Source organism: Neltuma alba, unplaced genomic scaffold (assembly GCF_004799145.2).
Source record: "Neltuma alba isolate B1F8T4 unplaced genomic scaffold, ASM479914v2 tig00012230_pilon, whole genome shotgun sequence".
NCBI classification, from domain to species: domain Eukaryota; kingdom Viridiplantae; phylum Streptophyta; class Magnoliopsida; order Fabales; family Fabaceae; genus Neltuma; species Neltuma alba.
Genome location: NW_021636760.1, coordinates 1 through 15,528, shown reverse-complemented (window position 1 = coordinate 15,528; position 15,528 = coordinate 1). Strand labels below are relative to the sequence as shown.

The 15,528-nt window shown below is 37.7% G+C and overlaps 3 protein-coding genes across 6 annotated transcripts; 1 reads left to right on the top strand and 2 right to left on the bottom strand.

Moving 5' to 3' along the window:
- The first annotated feature begins 673 nt into the window (after positions 1 to 673).
- On the top strand, positions 674 to 3,620 carry LOC114725179 (uncharacterized). 4 transcript variants are annotated; one of them, XM_028911667.1, is made up of 10 exons: positions 674 to 936; positions 1,057 to 1,168; positions 1,435 to 1,571; positions 1,733 to 1,872; positions 2,000 to 2,068; positions 2,222 to 2,360; positions 2,537 to 2,599; positions 2,685 to 2,728; positions 3,059 to 3,155; positions 3,241 to 3,620. In XM_028911667.1, exons 1-9 carry the CDS (start codon positions 837 to 839, stop codon positions 3,143 to 3,145), a joined length of 891 nt encoding a protein of 296 aa, XP_028767500.1. In that variant the 5' UTR covers positions 674 to 836; the 3' UTR covers positions 3,146 to 3,155; positions 3,241 to 3,620. The 4 variants fall into 4 exon arrangements, with proteins under 4 accessions (XP_028767500.1, XP_028767501.1, XP_028767499.1 ...); XM_028911668.1 differs by having other exon boundaries at positions 3,059 to 3,194; positions 3,298 to 3,620; XM_028911666.1 differs by having other exon boundaries at positions 3,059 to 3,620.
- A 3,221-nt stretch (positions 3,621 to 6,841) lies between these two features.
- Positions 6,842 to 12,030, bottom strand: LOC114725178 (probable DEAD-box ATP-dependent RNA helicase 48). The gene is given in 11 exon segments (XM_028911665.1): positions 6,842 to 7,377; positions 7,700 to 7,882; positions 8,226 to 8,441; positions 8,511 to 8,606; positions 8,852 to 8,938; positions 9,052 to 9,258; positions 9,382 to 9,606; positions 9,692 to 9,747; positions 10,533 to 10,639; positions 10,985 to 11,105; positions 11,108 to 12,030. Coding segments are annotated over 11 exon segments (2,403 nt in total). The 5' UTR covers positions 11,982 to 12,030; the 3' UTR covers positions 6,842 to 7,146.
- Positions 12,031 to 13,449: 1,419 nt separating this feature from the next.
- On the bottom strand, positions 13,450 to 15,278 carry LOC114725181 (remorin-like). Its single transcript, XM_028911670.1, has 5 exons — positions 15,098 to 15,278; positions 14,576 to 14,626; positions 14,410 to 14,497; positions 13,944 to 14,025; positions 13,450 to 13,855 (listed from the first exon to the last, which is right to left on the bottom strand). Exons 1-5 carry the CDS (start codon positions 15,270 to 15,272, stop codon positions 13,598 to 13,600), a joined length of 654 nt encoding a protein of 217 aa, XP_028767503.1. The 5' UTR covers positions 15,273 to 15,278; the 3' UTR covers positions 13,450 to 13,597.
- Between the last annotated feature and the right edge of the window lie 250 nt (positions 15,279 to 15,528).

Genomic DNA, 15,528 nt, shown 5'->3' with positions numbered 1-15,528 from the left:
AATGTTCACTTTCCGTTCGTGCCCCTCGCCCGTCCTACCCTGATACACACACACATATATAGATATATGGTAAGACTAGCAATGTTGAAATATGCCAAACCAGCTTTAGTTTTTCAAAGTTCGAGTGCTTGCTGGTCAAAAAAAAAAGTTCCAGTGCTTAATTTTATCCAAGAAGTTGAGTGTCTTGTACTCAAAATGTTTATGTGTAATCACACGAGTGTGTGGCAAAGAGGAAGACGATTGTGACCTATACAACTTCCAAACGCAGCCTCGGTTTCATTAGCTATCTAACTTTAAACAAACACTAGTTATTTATCACATCCCATACCTAAGCTTCCATCAGCGGGCAAATCGAAGAAAAGAAAAGAAAAGAAGGCGTTTTTAAGTTTTATTCGTTCTGAAGAAAGCATATCCTCTACTCTGACTTTAAAATGAATGGTCCGGTTGAGGAAAAGTAAAAAAAAAAAAAAAAGTGATGGGCCCTTCTCCGTGGGGTCGGCACGATAAGCTGACGATCGCTTTTGATATTGGATGCTTGGATTATGAGGCGCCAAATTAAAGCCAAGTATTTAAACGATGGCTTTTCCTGGTCCACCCATTTTCTTGCGGAAAAAATACCTCTTTTTATTTCTTGAATTTACCAAGACGAGGCTTCTTAAATTCAGAAAATGTTGAGATGGGATCTTTACCCGCGCTCTTTGTTCTCCACGCCCTGCCATTGAAATGCACCTCCTTTCTGGTTTTTGAATTGCGATATACCATTTACCCCCATCCTGACTTCACTTTGGAGTAGACCAGAGCAACAGAACTCAGAATCTTCATAAATCGGTTTCGCAATGCGGTTTCAGCTTCAACCACAATGCTCAAGCTTTTCAAATCCTCTCGCCCATCAATTCGGGCTCATCCCTGTTTCATTGCTTCCTCTATCTATCGACTGTGAGTTTGAGTTCGCTACAATTGTGGTTCCGACTATTTCATCTTTACTATTTCTGTCTTCCTAATTGTTCTCAGTTTTACTGCATATAACTTGTTTGCTTTATCGAATTCTTATTTCAGTTTCCCAATGGAGTGGATTCAAGAGGGCGCATTTGAGACTGAGAAGGAATCAGAGGATGATAATTTCGGCTGTGAACGAGCAGAGCCCGAGCATCGGTTCTGGGAGGAAAAGGTCTTCCCTCTTATTTTAATTAGTTTAATTTTAAGGATCGTCAGGGCAAGTTGTTTGGCTGTCTAAAATATCTTTAAAATATCTTCATATTCTTAGTCATTCATTACATGAGCACAAATTTTCCCTTTCTACGTACCGCATAGAAAATGATCAAGGTACTGATATAAGTAGATGTCTTTGCTTCATCCTTAAGCACTTGTCACTTGAGATTTGAGAATTCCCTTCCAGGCGTTCTGTGGTCATATAACGACTGTTTTACTTTTAAGTTCCTGCAGAAAAGTTGTGGAACACATTTGCCTGCTCAAAGCAAAGCAAGATTTATCCGATGAGGAAGAGAGGGATATGCTCGATTATTTGTATACAACACAGTATCAAATGGGTGGTGTTGTAGCAATTTCGTTGGGTAAGTCCACGGTAGATGGTTAAGCAGAGATGCATTGCTTATAACAAGCAGTGCTCAAACTTCTAAAAGATCTAGTGGCATTTCTTCTTCTTTCTCTTTTCTATATGTGAAGAGAATTATATTTTCACGTCTAAATGTGTGATGATCTGTCATTACTATAGGACGCATCTCTGCTTCAAATCCAGAGAACTATACGCATGGCCTTTATATGCGCTTTCAACGGAGAGAAAACCTTGAGAAATTTTACGAGAATCCCTTTTACCTGAAGGTTCTGAAGGAGCACGTATTAACTTACTGCCATGTATGCACCAACATGTAAACACCGATTCTCTGTTTCTTTTCCCATTTTTCTTATACATGTCGAACGAACCTTGCTGTGAAGTTTGAACTTCTACCAATATTTAAACCTCAGTTTCTTTCTATTTCAGGGATTAATGAATGTGGATTATGAGTCCGAAGTGGAAGATGAGATGCTTTCTATATTTCGGAAAGGCGAGGTAGGACGAAAGGCATAGAGCATTTATTGCTACTGGTTGTGAATTCATCAGCAAACTCTCTGCGTGTGCGCGCACTGTGCATATTTCTATTTGGATTGCACTGCTTCTGGTTCTAACAACTTTTTGGGTGATCCAAATGAATGTTGTGTGTAGGAGTTCAACTATGGAGTGGAATTTGTGATTCTGATTTCATTTCTTGATGGAGTACCTGCTGAAAAAGTGGAAGACGCATTAACTTCCCTGGCTTTGTTGACGTCAGGATCCCCTTCCTTGATAGTCCAATCAACTCAAGGTATGTACTTTTGCCAAGTTGCCAAAATTGTTGCTTTGTTATATGACTCAAGTGTGTGCTTGGGCTCAGAGGCTCAGCATAAGTCCAATTTGTATACTGAAAGGTTGGGTGAAGGAAATTCCTTCTCAAGAGGTTTTCAATTTATGAGTGAATTCTTCTCGTTGTTGCATTGCTAGGTTCAAATTTTACTCCAAGCTCCAAGGATTATACGCATGGAGCAGTGATACGATTCCGATCAGGTGATCTCCATTGTATGATCTCTATCATTCTTTATTCTCTTTCGCATTGGTCGTGCTGACTGGTTCATGGTGACCTGTTTTACAGTTGAGGCTTTCGAGATGTTTACGAGCAGCAAAGAGTACAAAGATGTAAGAATCCTAATTTATTGCATTCTTGAACTTTTAGATGATTTTTTTTTTCCAGAAATCGTTTTTGGTGTATAATAGAGTTCTGAATTTTGTTTGGGTTTTGGCTATTATTTCTTTCCTGGTATAGCATGAAATTCTAACTTTTCCGTCATTTTGAAATCTAGAATTTTCTCCTTGACCCTCTTTCCGACTTCCTTTTTAAAAAATGTACTTTTGCATTGAAATTAGCTTGTTGAAGCTAAGTCATAATTTATCGAACTGAAATAATCAGTCTTTGCAAGTTTATCGATGTCATGAAGAATCTAAACGATGTTTCGATTTGCAAAATAGATGTGGCTGTATAAGTTCCAGCCTATCACCCAGAAAGCATTATCTCTTCATTACTCTGTTGATCCAGTGGGGACTGAGATTATGTAGCAAGGATTCGGTAAGTCAGTACTATTTACTTACCAAGGCAACTGTTAAGGTAAGGTGATTATTTCTTCTTCTTTTTTCATATTGAATGCTGGCAGATTTCTTGACAAGAGATGCGACTTGGGTTTTCCTACCTGATGAGAATACGGACGCAGGTTATTGTCTGCCTTTTTACACGCACTCACATGTCCTTTTGTGGAGAACTATGGGAAAATAGCCATTCCTTTCTGCAACATTCTGAAGTTTGACTTGGGAAAATTGCCTTTTGCATGCGTGTATAATTGTACATGTGATTCTTATTAATGGATGTCAAATTCATGCCTTATAGGTTCTCTATCAGTGTCCCTATATCTATCGTGTAAATTCTATGTAACGGATATGATGAACATACAATACTAATAGTTTCAGTCAATCTGACAAGAGTAAGCTATTCTGGAGAAGCATAAAGTTTCTTCATTGCTGAGTATTTTTCCATTTTTTTTCTCAACATATTTCTTATTAGCTGACTTCCGCAGTGCTTGATTGCTTCCTGATCCTAGTCTTCTACATAGCTCAACAGAAAGTTTGAGTCAGTATGAATGTGTATGCGACGGACCTGCACACTTTACACTACGAAGGTTCTGTCACAGAGTTGTTCAGAGATATACAAAGGAGCAAAAGAAATAACTACCACCCCACATCATAGCTCTTCAAGATTATTGATGCTCGGCAACTTACAAGAACGGATTTTACTCTCGGACTGTATTTACGTCTTCTGTGGGAGGCAAGAACATTCTGGTCTGCTAGACTAGAAGAAGCCTGCAAAATTTTGTGTAACTTGGTTAGCAGAAAATTGCTAGAAAGCTGATCAATTATGAAGCGGGTTTGGGCCCCCCGGAACATCTCTTAGAGAAACTCCATAAATTGGATGGATTTCATCTCTGCTAGCTTCCTCTTTGGGCTTGGTGAAAAAATGAAAAGAGTTGCTTCTCTGTGTTTGCTTGATTGCTTCGCCTGGGCATCTGCGGGCCACACTGCAACTTGAGAGCTGACTAATTAGTGCGATCATGAACATTACAAGTGAGATCCTTGAATATTGGACTGCCATGGCTGCAGTTCTGTGGGAGAGTGATGACTTAATGGCATACGCCCGGGGGGAGGGTTGTTGAATTTGGTTTGTTCTCATCTGCTGGAGGATCACTGGTTCTTTAATACAAGGTGAGGGAAACTATTGCCAAGATAGAGCCAAAACTAATTAATCTGTTGAAATGACACAACTGCCCATTCATCATCCATGGATTTGCAATCTGACCAGTGACAGGAACATTTAAGGGTGGAGCCATTATGCTTACAATTATTGTTCAGGGCATATGAATCAAGTAAACATGTTGAAATCTCACTCATGGATGATCCAAATAGGACAAATATAATTGAGAGAACACTTGTATATTGCTGCAATAAAATGGAGTGTATGATGGAAGCAGAGATTCTGATTCCGAGGAGAGTCCTCCTTGGTCCATACGGTGGAGGTGGAGTGCCAACTTAATACAGCTTAGGAAAGCACGAGGGCGTTGACTATTGAGTGTAGTATGTTGAATGGGTCTGATTAATTAAGGTTTTGTAATTATTTTGGAAGATTGAGATATGAATTCGCGGACAAGATGACCCCATGTCGCTGTGTCAGAATGACAAGCGATGCTTCCTCTTGATAATGAGGTGCTGCCTCACCACATGTGCCATGGCCCCTAAACTATTCAGGATAAAGTGACACGACTTGCCACTTCGCCATTCCATCAGTTCCTGTACCCATATGGAGAGAGTGTACTGCACAACAAGATAAACTTGGAGACAGAATCTGCCATTGCAAATATGGTGGCGGGATACCGGAAGCCAGATCGTGTTGGAATGTGAATGCAAAGGTAGCACCGCTACCTCCGGTCCTTGGAAGGCGTTTGGCCATTGCTAAAAAATACTTTCTAAAAACACTTTCCACAAATTGAGATAAATTCTTACATATACTTATGTACATCTTAAAATCACTTTTAAAATCATGATTTGGTTCTTATCTAAACACCTCTTAAGTATAAAAATTAACTTGACATTTAATTTAGTTCTAAATATAATGTCTCAATTTACTTTACTTCTTATATTTATTTATTTATTTCTAAAGTAATCTTTGTCAAATAGTAGTTGTAACTAATACATATGATTAGAAAAGATATTTTAGATAAGATAACATCTATTTATTATAAATAATTAACTTAATTAATTTTTTTAATCTACTCAAATTAGTCAATTAACTTTTGTTTTTATTAAGAACCAGAGGTAGTATATTGCCAGCAGAAGAAATGAGGAAACTTGAGATGAAACAGGATCTTTGTGGATAAGGGCTCCGCTGGTGCGTGTTTCAACTGTATTCAATTACGAGGCTTGAAAATTTCCTTGCGATGGAGCATCAGCCGGCAGTGACCCAGAGCACAAGACTTTCCTCTTGTTTGTCACGCCAGTATGTTCAGATCTGAGTCGTAGCAATGAGATTCTTTGTAAGGTGAAGTATGAGTGTACGATGATTCATTGCAATTTTGGAGATCCGGGAAGCAATGTCAGATACCTTCCACGTCATTCAAGGTGACAAGCTCAAGGGTTTTTTATAAGCATGATCATATGATTGGGAAACGGTTTTTTTTTTTTAACTAAATCATATATATCTTTTTATTGGAGGCAATTCTATTTAAGGTACTATCAGGCACTAAATATAAACACCTCTCTTAATAAGAATTTAAATTTTAGTTCACCACGTTATGAGGAACTAATCATTTCTGTTAGACCCAACTTCTGTTGACGGAAAGCGGTTATTTAGACTAGACTAGGTTCATATAGGAAGGGCCTTAATTTAAAAGGTGGGTAAAGTCAAATAAATTAGCACATACGCTGGCCCACTAGCCTCTGAGCATATCGAGTCCGAAATGTCTTAGCTTGCACCCCAACAGGGGGTATCGTAGGGAACAAGGTGGGATCCACTAAAGGAGGCCAAGGTTGGACATGGCCTAGGTGTTCTTGGGCTTACACATAATCGCAATCTCATTGTGGTTCATGTCCCAACCTACCTCCAACACGGATGGCTTACATTCATTTCCTGGTCTCCATCCCCGTCCATTATCTCCCCAAGACATATTTGACAATTAATAAACATGCCAATTCACCATTATGATATATTTATTGAATTCTAAACCAGCGTGACATTCCACAGGAACCCTGACCCTACCATGATCTCAAGCGACACAATTTTTAAAAAACGCAAATCGAATTCAGGCGTATTTCATATTTTCATATAAACACAAGCTTTTGTTGTTCTTGTAAATCAAACATCAGGGAATGGCAAGTCAGATATCGTCCAGAAATTACGGGCTGGTTGCCAAATTTCAGTGGGATGGGTTTCAAGTCAACCAATTGACTAGCGGGAAACAGGGAAGCGCCTACACGTGGAGGAACCTGATTACCAAGTTCTAGTGTTTATGACATAGAACCACCATCTCCATACCAATATTTGGTCTTCAAGAGAACGGTTTTCCATCCGGTTTTATATATAAATTTTAAATAACCGAATTATGTTTAACGAACTAACAATTAAAAATAATAAATAGATCAAAAATATATTTTTGTTTTTCAAATTTGCTCTTATTTATTAAGAGAATTAATGAGAGAAGCAATAAATAAAAAAAATGATAAAAGAAGATATATGAAGGTAATATTAATGACAGAGGGAGTACTAAATACAATGAACTAAAGGCAAAATAAAAAATAATAATAATAAATGTTCAGACAAACTCAAAAATAAAGCTTGTATTTTGTACCAAATCCCTCTTTAAAAGTGGAACTTACATATAGGACCGGAGGAAGTATTTGGTGTTGGGAGTCGACCTTTGACTGCGCAATTTCATGAGGGGTTTTCTCCCTGACACCTTTCCCGTGATCCCCACAATGCTCCCTGTTACTTACTATTAGCTTTACCTATCCACATAGAGCTATCTACGTATTCTGATGCCAGGAATGTCTTTCAATCCCATTTTTAGTGCAGTCTTCCTGAAGAGAGCAGGAGGCCTCTGCAAACCAATTGATTCCGAAAATTGGTTTGCTAGCTCAGCTAGAGTGGTTTTATCCCTCCCGATTTCTCTTATCGAATTATAATAACCAAGCCAGGTATGATAAGCCGATTCTTTGACGTCATTATCAATCTTTGCCATTGAACTTTCTACCTGCAAGTATAAACAACGCATAGATTAAAAACTGCATATTCTAGTTTGAATAACAACTAGAAAGTTCCCTCTCCATGCAGGGGTTACAATTTCGTTTTTCCACGTAACATTTCAATATCCATGCACATGCACTGCATCGAAGCCCAATGGTCAACAAGTTCAAAGTAAATGATACGACATCTAACTTCAAAATCATCCGCAAATAAGTAGAACGAGTCGTGAGAATCGAAGACCTATTCATTCATCATTTTACTCTTTATAGAGAGCGAAACTCCCCCCGGGGGGGGGTAATGAAAACATAGAACGGGAGCCAGAAATGGACCTTAAGCTTTGTCTCAGGATCCACATCAGGTAAAGGGAATCTCGTGAGAGGGAGATCTTTGATTTCATCTAAGAAGTACTCTTCCCACGGAGCAATTAACAGTATGCATTCCCCTTCTTTGCCTTCTCGTCCTGTTCTTCCAACACGATGGATATACTGTTCTCGGTCAGTAGGAATACCCACCTAAATTACACACCGTCTTCAGTTAATAATAGCGTGAAAATAAATAGCTTGATAACTTGGATAACAATAACTTGAACGTTATCCAGGCCAAAAAGTTGAAACATGTGAAATTAATTTGGCTGAGCCTCTCAGAGACATTTTTCCCTTGAAGATAATATGGCATAATTATCATGCAAAAGGAAAAAGAAAACTCACCAAAACCTACAGAAATTCTTGATTCACACAAAACCAGAGCACTTGAGCAAATTTGAGGAATGCAAAATAAAAATAAACACGAGTTTTCAGTTTGGCATCCCGTATCAAGCAAATGACAGAAAACATGCACTGAAGGATTTAACGATACCTGGATGACTAAGCTAACATCAGGATAATTCATTCCGCGAGATGACACATCAGACGAGATAAGAATCAGCTGTTTGGATTCCCTGAACTCATCTGATATGCGAGTTCGATAAAGCTGAGGCTTTCTGGAATGCATCTCCCTAACATTCATTTTCATTTCCCGAAGAAGTTGATACACGAGTGAAGTCACCATCCCAGATATACAGAAAACAATAACCTGAAAGCAACTCCACCTCTCAGGTTACATGGTAAAGCAATTCAAACTCTAGACCTAGAGGAAATTCACCTTATAATCAGGTGCTTGCAAGATATGCTCCTTCAAAATATGGTGCAACATTTGAAAATGAGATTCATGAGGAGCAACAAGATAAGACTGCTTTACCTGTGATAGCAAACCAAAGTGAGTATTTCTACTTTCAAGTTTCAACTAAATGATAATAATGACAATAACACAGGAAGATCTCTATGCCTTCTTCAGCATGAGCGCGAGATAAGATATAATCAAGTTAAAAGAAACATCCCAGAATTGTCAAGCCAGCCAATAAAAACAAGAATTACGAGCACAAAGCCTCTAGGAAAAGCCAAGAGAATATGTTTTGCAATTCCACAGTAGTAACTGTAGCTTACTTTAACAGGAGTTTCCACGCAATTTATCCCCACTGTGTCAATATACGTGTGATCCCTTTTTAAAACAAGTTGAGATATACGTCGGACCTGTGCATTAGTGAAATATAACTTAAATGTAGATTAATACTGCAACAACACAAAATTACTAATAAGAATCAATATTAAATTAAATAGACCAAATATTAACATCATAAAGCAACCTCCTTTGGAATGGTTGCAGAAAATAGCAAAGATTGCCTTTGACGGGGCAAACAATCAACAAGCTTTTCTACACTCTTTCGAAAGCCTAGGTCCAATAAATGATCAGCTTCATCGAGTATAAGCATCTGCAAACCCATCAACCGCAGAGATATTCCAGACTTATACTCAATATGATCCAGCAACCTCCCTGGAGTAGCAACAATGATCTGCAAAATTTCAAATAAGACAGATAAACATAATGGCACACAACACTGATTTTATCAACAAGATTAGCAACATGTAACCACAAGCTATAAAACAAAGAAATTTAAGCAAGCATAACGTAAAACCTGTGATGGATCTGATTCAAGACGTTTCTGGTCATCTTTAAATCGAATACCTCCTATTAGAGTCTGAACTCCAATTCCATCATGGTATTTGAGAAGAACTTTCAATTCTGCAGTGATTTGAATCGCAAGTTCTCTGGTAGGGCAAAGGATCAGAACAAGTATTGGAGGCACACGTTGAGGGGCATTTACACTCATTGCCTTAATAACTGTTTCAATAGCAGGAAGCTGTTTGCATTCAACACCATTGATAAAAAAACTAAACAAAATACCATGCAGCATGTGCAAAGCACATATAAGAACTAGAGTGTACCAAAAATGCCGCACTTTTCCCAGTGCCAGTTTTAGCTTTGACTAGAGCATCCTTGCCTGCATCAGAACAAAATTTAAAACATCATCAAAATTGTTTCCAATAGCCATATCAAGTAGCTTGGAGCAAGTTGATGATAAGAAAATAAAATGATCCAGAGTTGGTCCATAGAGCATGCAAAAGAATCACAAGTCAAGGACTTTTTCTCTTTGCAAGATCTACGGCAACAATAAAAGGAGAGAAATACAATGACCTTCCTTGATATCTTTTAATACTTCCAGGTACCCTCTAGTATCAAATTACGCAAAAACAACCCCTGGAAGTATAACTTCGCTTGTACCTTATGCTACATAGAGGAGGTCATGTCCCAAAAAACTTCTGCTACAGGTGTTAGGCTAGATGTTGGGGGAGATCTTTGTATAATCTCAAACTAGGGGGAGTTAGGACGTAGGTCACACCAAACATCAGTTGAAGTCAATGCAGTTTTCTCCGATAATAATATTTTAGTTAATAAATGACAAATCAAAGTTTGATTTCAAAAAACAAAACAAAAAATCACTAAAAGCCATATCTACAAATCAATGATCAATAAGTAAAATAGAAAATTATTAATAATAATATTTCAATCTGAATAAAATTTGACAAGGCTTAGAGCTCAATATGTTCATGAGACCTGACACCTTAACTTTGTCTTTCAGGCACTGAAGATAATTCAGGATGCTGAGCCATAGTTGCAGACAAGATTAATAAAAGCACGTAAATCATACACCTCAAGATGGGGCTGATTTGTGGTAATCTAATCCACAATCAATTGAAATCTATAGTGCAACAAAAGGCAACCTACCCTCAAGGCAAACGGAAAGGCTAGCCTCTTGAACTCGTGTCATGCGAATATAACCAGCTGAAGAAAGTGCCTTGATTGTCAGTGGCGATATGTCACACTCATCAAATCTATTAAAAAAGTTAAAACCAAGACATAAAACATTAGTCAATGCAGTTACATAAAGCAACCAAGCATTCATTTGCCTCTATATACTTATCAAAATTTTACATGGTATAATTTATTGATAATTTTCAATACTCAGTTTCTTAGTAACCCGAAGTAAGAAAACCAAATCATTTAATCTGGAAGTTCAGTGATATGACTGTGAAAGCACACAAGTTCATATCCAGCTCGCATGGTGAATAGTTGGGAGAAAAGGATTGTCACAACTTGGGCTTGTTTTACCCAACACAAACATCGCAAATCATAAAACCAACAGACACGAAATGGGGGAAAACAAATAATTTGAATACCTTTTCTGACTAAGTAACGAATCTTCCTCACTTTTCTGCTGGTCATTCTGGGACATCTTCCTCTTATTTAGTTCATACCTGATCAATTCAACCTGTTCCGAAAGGTCACTCTCCTCGTCATAAGACTTCGGGAGGACCTCCTCTTCGTCTTTACGTCATACTTCCCCAAAGAAGCACTACTACCTATCTTATTCACGCCCCTGACGATCCCTGAACCGTCTGAATCCATGTCCGATTCACTCTCGCCGGAAGAACTGTCATCTCTCCATAACTTTCGCTGCCTCTTCGGGATATTTTGCTTCTTGTTTATATACTCACCCGCATTTGCATTAATCAGGGTTTTCTGACTACTAAATGAATTTCTGACTATGGGTCTTGCAGGGTTTCTCTTCAAACCAAAATCAGAATCTTCCTCCTCTGACGAGCTCTCATTCCTCTGAAACCTCCTCCAATTTTGCGTTGAGTAACCCCTGCTCTGAGTAAAATTACAACTCGTATTCGTCAGATAGTCCTTTTGGCGATCAGAAAACATGTGACGGCCTTCCGGTACCAGTTTCCTCGGATCAACCGGCGACGCGATTGATCCTCGCCGTCTGCTTGATCCTGGAAATTCTCTGAGACGCGGAGGCGGAGGCTTCAACGGACCGTCATTTCCGTTCCAGAGATCTTCAGCTCCTTCCTTCATAAATCGATTGGCCAAGGCCTTAATATGGTCCTCCGGGGCCATAGGGTTGTGAGTGGCGCTTGAGGTGTCGGGTTTTCCCGCGAGTTTGGCACGGATATGGGAGCGAATGCGAGCCTGGTAAAGCTGCTTTTCTTGTTCGAGAAGCCTTCTCTCTTTATCCCTGGCTCGCTTCTCGTGCATGCGCTTCCACTTCCACTTGTTGACGCCGCCCGGGAAAGTCCGAGGACCCCCACCCATGTTTCGGACCAAGATGAAGTTGCAGAGGATTTTCGACAATGCCCTGGATCGTTCTGCTACGACTGACGAGTACATCGTTTCGGAGGGGACACAGTGTCAATCCGCGAAGAAGGGTTTAGGGTTTATGCTGGCGCCAAGAGGAAAATCAGCACTACTGACAATTCAACTGCCATCTTTCAGGGGGAAAAACCAATACGGATTATATTGCTTTTATCACTTCTATTCTCATAAGCTCCACTGAAAAAAAAAAGAACCAAACTAATTGCATTTTAATATGAGTTGTTAATTGCCATTCAATGCATTTAATGTTTTGTATTCATTTTAAGATTGTACTTTTTTTTTGCACAGGGTACAATATTAATATTAATATCACTTCGGGTCTTTAATATAAGATCATTTGACTTTTACTTTAATCTAACTGTAAAATTTCAATCCATTTTATCATTATATTTATCTTTTTTTTTAAATAATCATTCTAATAATAATAGTTCTAACCAATAAACTTGATTAGTAAGAATATTTTAAGAAAAATAACATATATTTATTATAAATAATTACCTTAATTTATTTTTTAATTATTAAATTAATTAATTAGTTTATATTATATGAATAACTATTTAGTTTATCTGGTACGGTCTGAACTTTTTTTTGGGTGCAAGGTCTGAACTTGCAGCCCAAAGGGAAGGGAAGAGGAGAAACAATGGGAATTCCGTTGCAATGTTTGGTTGCACACAAGGAAAAGGAACCTCCCGAAAATATAAAACAATTGGATGTCAAAATCTGTCTGGCATGCTTATATACCCATACATATACATTTCTCATGTAATGATAGAGAAGTTAGGTGTGGCAATGATTTAGTACCGGTTTGAAATAACTTACAAATAGCTTTTTAATAATAATTTATAAAATACGAGATAAGTATATGAAAAAAATTTCATCATAACTTATGTAAAATATATTTATTAGTGCTTTTGAATGTCATTCCAAATAAACCCATATTATTTATTTGCAAGAATTTTTTACTAAAACATAAGTATCATCCTATGAAAGTAATTCTATTCGAGGTACTGTTGGGCACTAAATGTTAGTATATCTTCCAACAAGGATTCAAATCTTAGTTGTGAAGGATTGCCTTTTCCGCTAGACTCAATCTTTTTAGTATTTTTTAATTTATGATCCGTTACAATGTCTAACCATGCAAATTTATTCAGGCCCAAAAAAAAAAGCCCGCGCAAATTTCTTTGATCAATCTATCAATTTAAAAAATATATCAAAGCAACCCTATTACTAAAAAGGATGGTGGAAGATGATAGGAGCAGTATTTTGTAAAAAGAAGTTTGTAAATATGGTTGATGCTTTGTTTATTTTAAAAAAAAAAAGAGTAAATTTTTTATTATCGTATAATTTCATTTCGTGTAAATTAAGGGGAAAAAACGCAGAAAAAAAAGTGGACTGCAGTAATTAAGTGAGCCACTCTCTTGTTAGTAAAGAATAGCCATATCAAGAGTAGCAAACACTTTGTAAAAAGCAAGCAGAAGACAGCTTAAACACAAATCGGTAACTTTATTTGATGGTATTCATAAGCTTTATTACAAACACTTGAAGTAACCAGAACAACCGCAAACAAATTTTATTATTATTTTTATTTTTTTTACAGTACGCAGTAAGAAACGAAAGACTTTGAAGCAAATTCAAAATATGCAAGAAGCAAAGCAAGGCAAGACCAAAGAGTAAGGTGGATGAAACAGGTCAGGCACTAAAGCACGCAAGAAATTTCTTGGAGTATAGCCACTGGCACGAAACTTGGAAGCCGTTTCTTCAACCTTGAGGCACTCTTCCTTTCTTTGAGCTTCAACCACTGCTCTCTTCTCCTGTGCTAAATGGTGAATCTCTGCTATTTTATTCTTCTTCTTTTCCACATACTCTGCCTTCTTCTTCTCCAGTTTTTCCTAACATTCCAAACGAGTTTCAGTCAACTAATTTACCTCATCAAAATATTACTAATCTAGATAATCCAATAAATTTAGAGGGAATCACCTCAATTATCTTGAGCTGTGCTTCCACTGATGCTTTCTTGCGTTCCTCCCACAGTCCAACAGCTGAATGTTTCTTGTATGCCCTGTTTCAGAATTTTAGTTTCATCAACTACAACCTTCAATATGGTGAAAAGTAATAAGAGGAATTCTCAATGCGCCCATGATTGTTAGAACCAAGAACTGTATTTAGCAGTAAGAAATGGAATCAATTTAACTTCAACCCACTGTCAAAATGACAAAGAAAAATGTTCTTGTTCAAGAAGCTAAGCAAGAAATTTTGATGCTTTAAGCTTCGGATATGGTTATTAAATAAAGAAATTGTGATTTCTGTGATAGTCAAGGCATTACTGTATCATTTATTGTCGAATATTTGTTTAATAAAAACATCATCAAGCTGCGTAGGCTCATAAAAAGGAAGTCTCAATTTGTCATTATGATTAGCAAAATCATATAAGTTCCCATCTTACTTGTTATCCGCCTTTGACTTCTCACTTTCTTCCCATGCTTTGATCAAGGCCAATCTCTTCTCTGTCTCAACTCTTGCAAGCACAGAATCTAAAAATGTAACAATTAGGAAGCTACCTACCTCGTAAAATCACAACGATTGTACAATCTTTTCTAAAAAAAAACAACCTTTATCGACTGAATCTTTTGAATCGTTCTTGGCAGGAGGATCTGCAGCCTCTGTATAAAAATTAAAGCAAATCAAATATATGACAGTAGCATAAAAAAGGAGGCCAACTACAGAAACAAACTGAAACAGTAAGCTAATTTAACCTAAACAAAGAGCAACGAGCTAGTGAATTCATCCAAGTCGAAAAACGAAAAATTCCCTTCATTGTACTAACAAAAATAATCAGCTTTCCCTAAAAACCACAGCCCTTCAGGATCAAAAAGCAATAAACACGTAATAAAATGAATTTATAGAGAAAATAATAGGCAAATTAGAAAGTGTGAAAGGAGAGGTTCTGCACAACAGAGCAAACCCTGATTCTTAAAAAAATACTAGCCAGAACATCCGCCAAATATAGAAAGAGGCAAAGTGAAATGAATCAAGAAGCAACTCGGCTATGATCAAAGAAACAGAGTAAAAGGAATTAATCGTGCATATAATTAATTATTGCTGAGAAACAGAGGAATTTGGAAAAGACCTACTTTGAACAGCAGAAGGAGGAGGAGCTTGAGCGACGCCGTTTGGAGGGTCTTCCTTGGGGGAATCGCTCTCTTTAACAGTGGAAGCAGAAGGTGGTGAAGAGTCAACAGCCTCAGACAGAGTCTGAGGTTTTGGTTGTGGTTGTGCTTGGGGTTTGTTAGCTTCTTCTTCAGCCATGACTGTGATATTAGCAGGAGCCCAAAAGCTTCTTCTTCAGCCATGACTGTGATATTTAGCAGAGAGCCAAAAAGAGTTCTTCTCTCTGAATGAATATCGGACATGGATGTTCTGTTGTGCTCTGTTCTGTGCTTTATGCGCACAAAGTATGCTGCTTTGGTGGTTGAAACCTATGACCCTACCACCCCTTTGTTTCTTTCTTTTTTTCGTTTTTTCCGTTACTTTCGTCGTTTTCTTTCTCCTTCCTTCTTTATTT

Excerpts from the sequence above, each read along its gene's own strand:
- LOC114725179 (XM_028911667.1), top strand. The coding sequence starts at position 837 with ATGCGGTTTCAGCTTCAACCACAATGCTCAAGCTTTTCAAATCCTCTC. Across the intron at positions 1,169-1,434 it reads ATCGGTTCTGGGAGGAAAAG|TTCCTGCAGAAAAGTTGTGG; the intron begins GTCTTCCCTCTT and ends TTTACTTTTAAG. Across the intron at positions 2,600-2,684 it reads AGTGATACGATTCCGATCAG|TTGAGGCTTTCGAGATGTTT; the intron begins GTGATCTCCATT and ends CCTGTTTTACAG.
- LOC114725181 (XM_028911670.1), bottom strand. The coding sequence starts at position 15,272 with ATGGCTGAAGAAGAAGCTAACAAACCCCAAGCACAACCACAACCAAAA. Across the intron at positions 14,498-14,575 it reads AAAAGATTCAGTCGATAAAG|ATTCTGTGCTTGCAAGAGTT; the intron begins GTTGTTTTTTTT and ends TTACATTTTTAG. Across the intron at positions 13,856-13,943 it reads CACAGCTCAAGATAATTGAG|GAAAAACTGGAGAAGAAGAA; the intron begins GTGATTCCCTCT and ends TTGGAATGTTAG.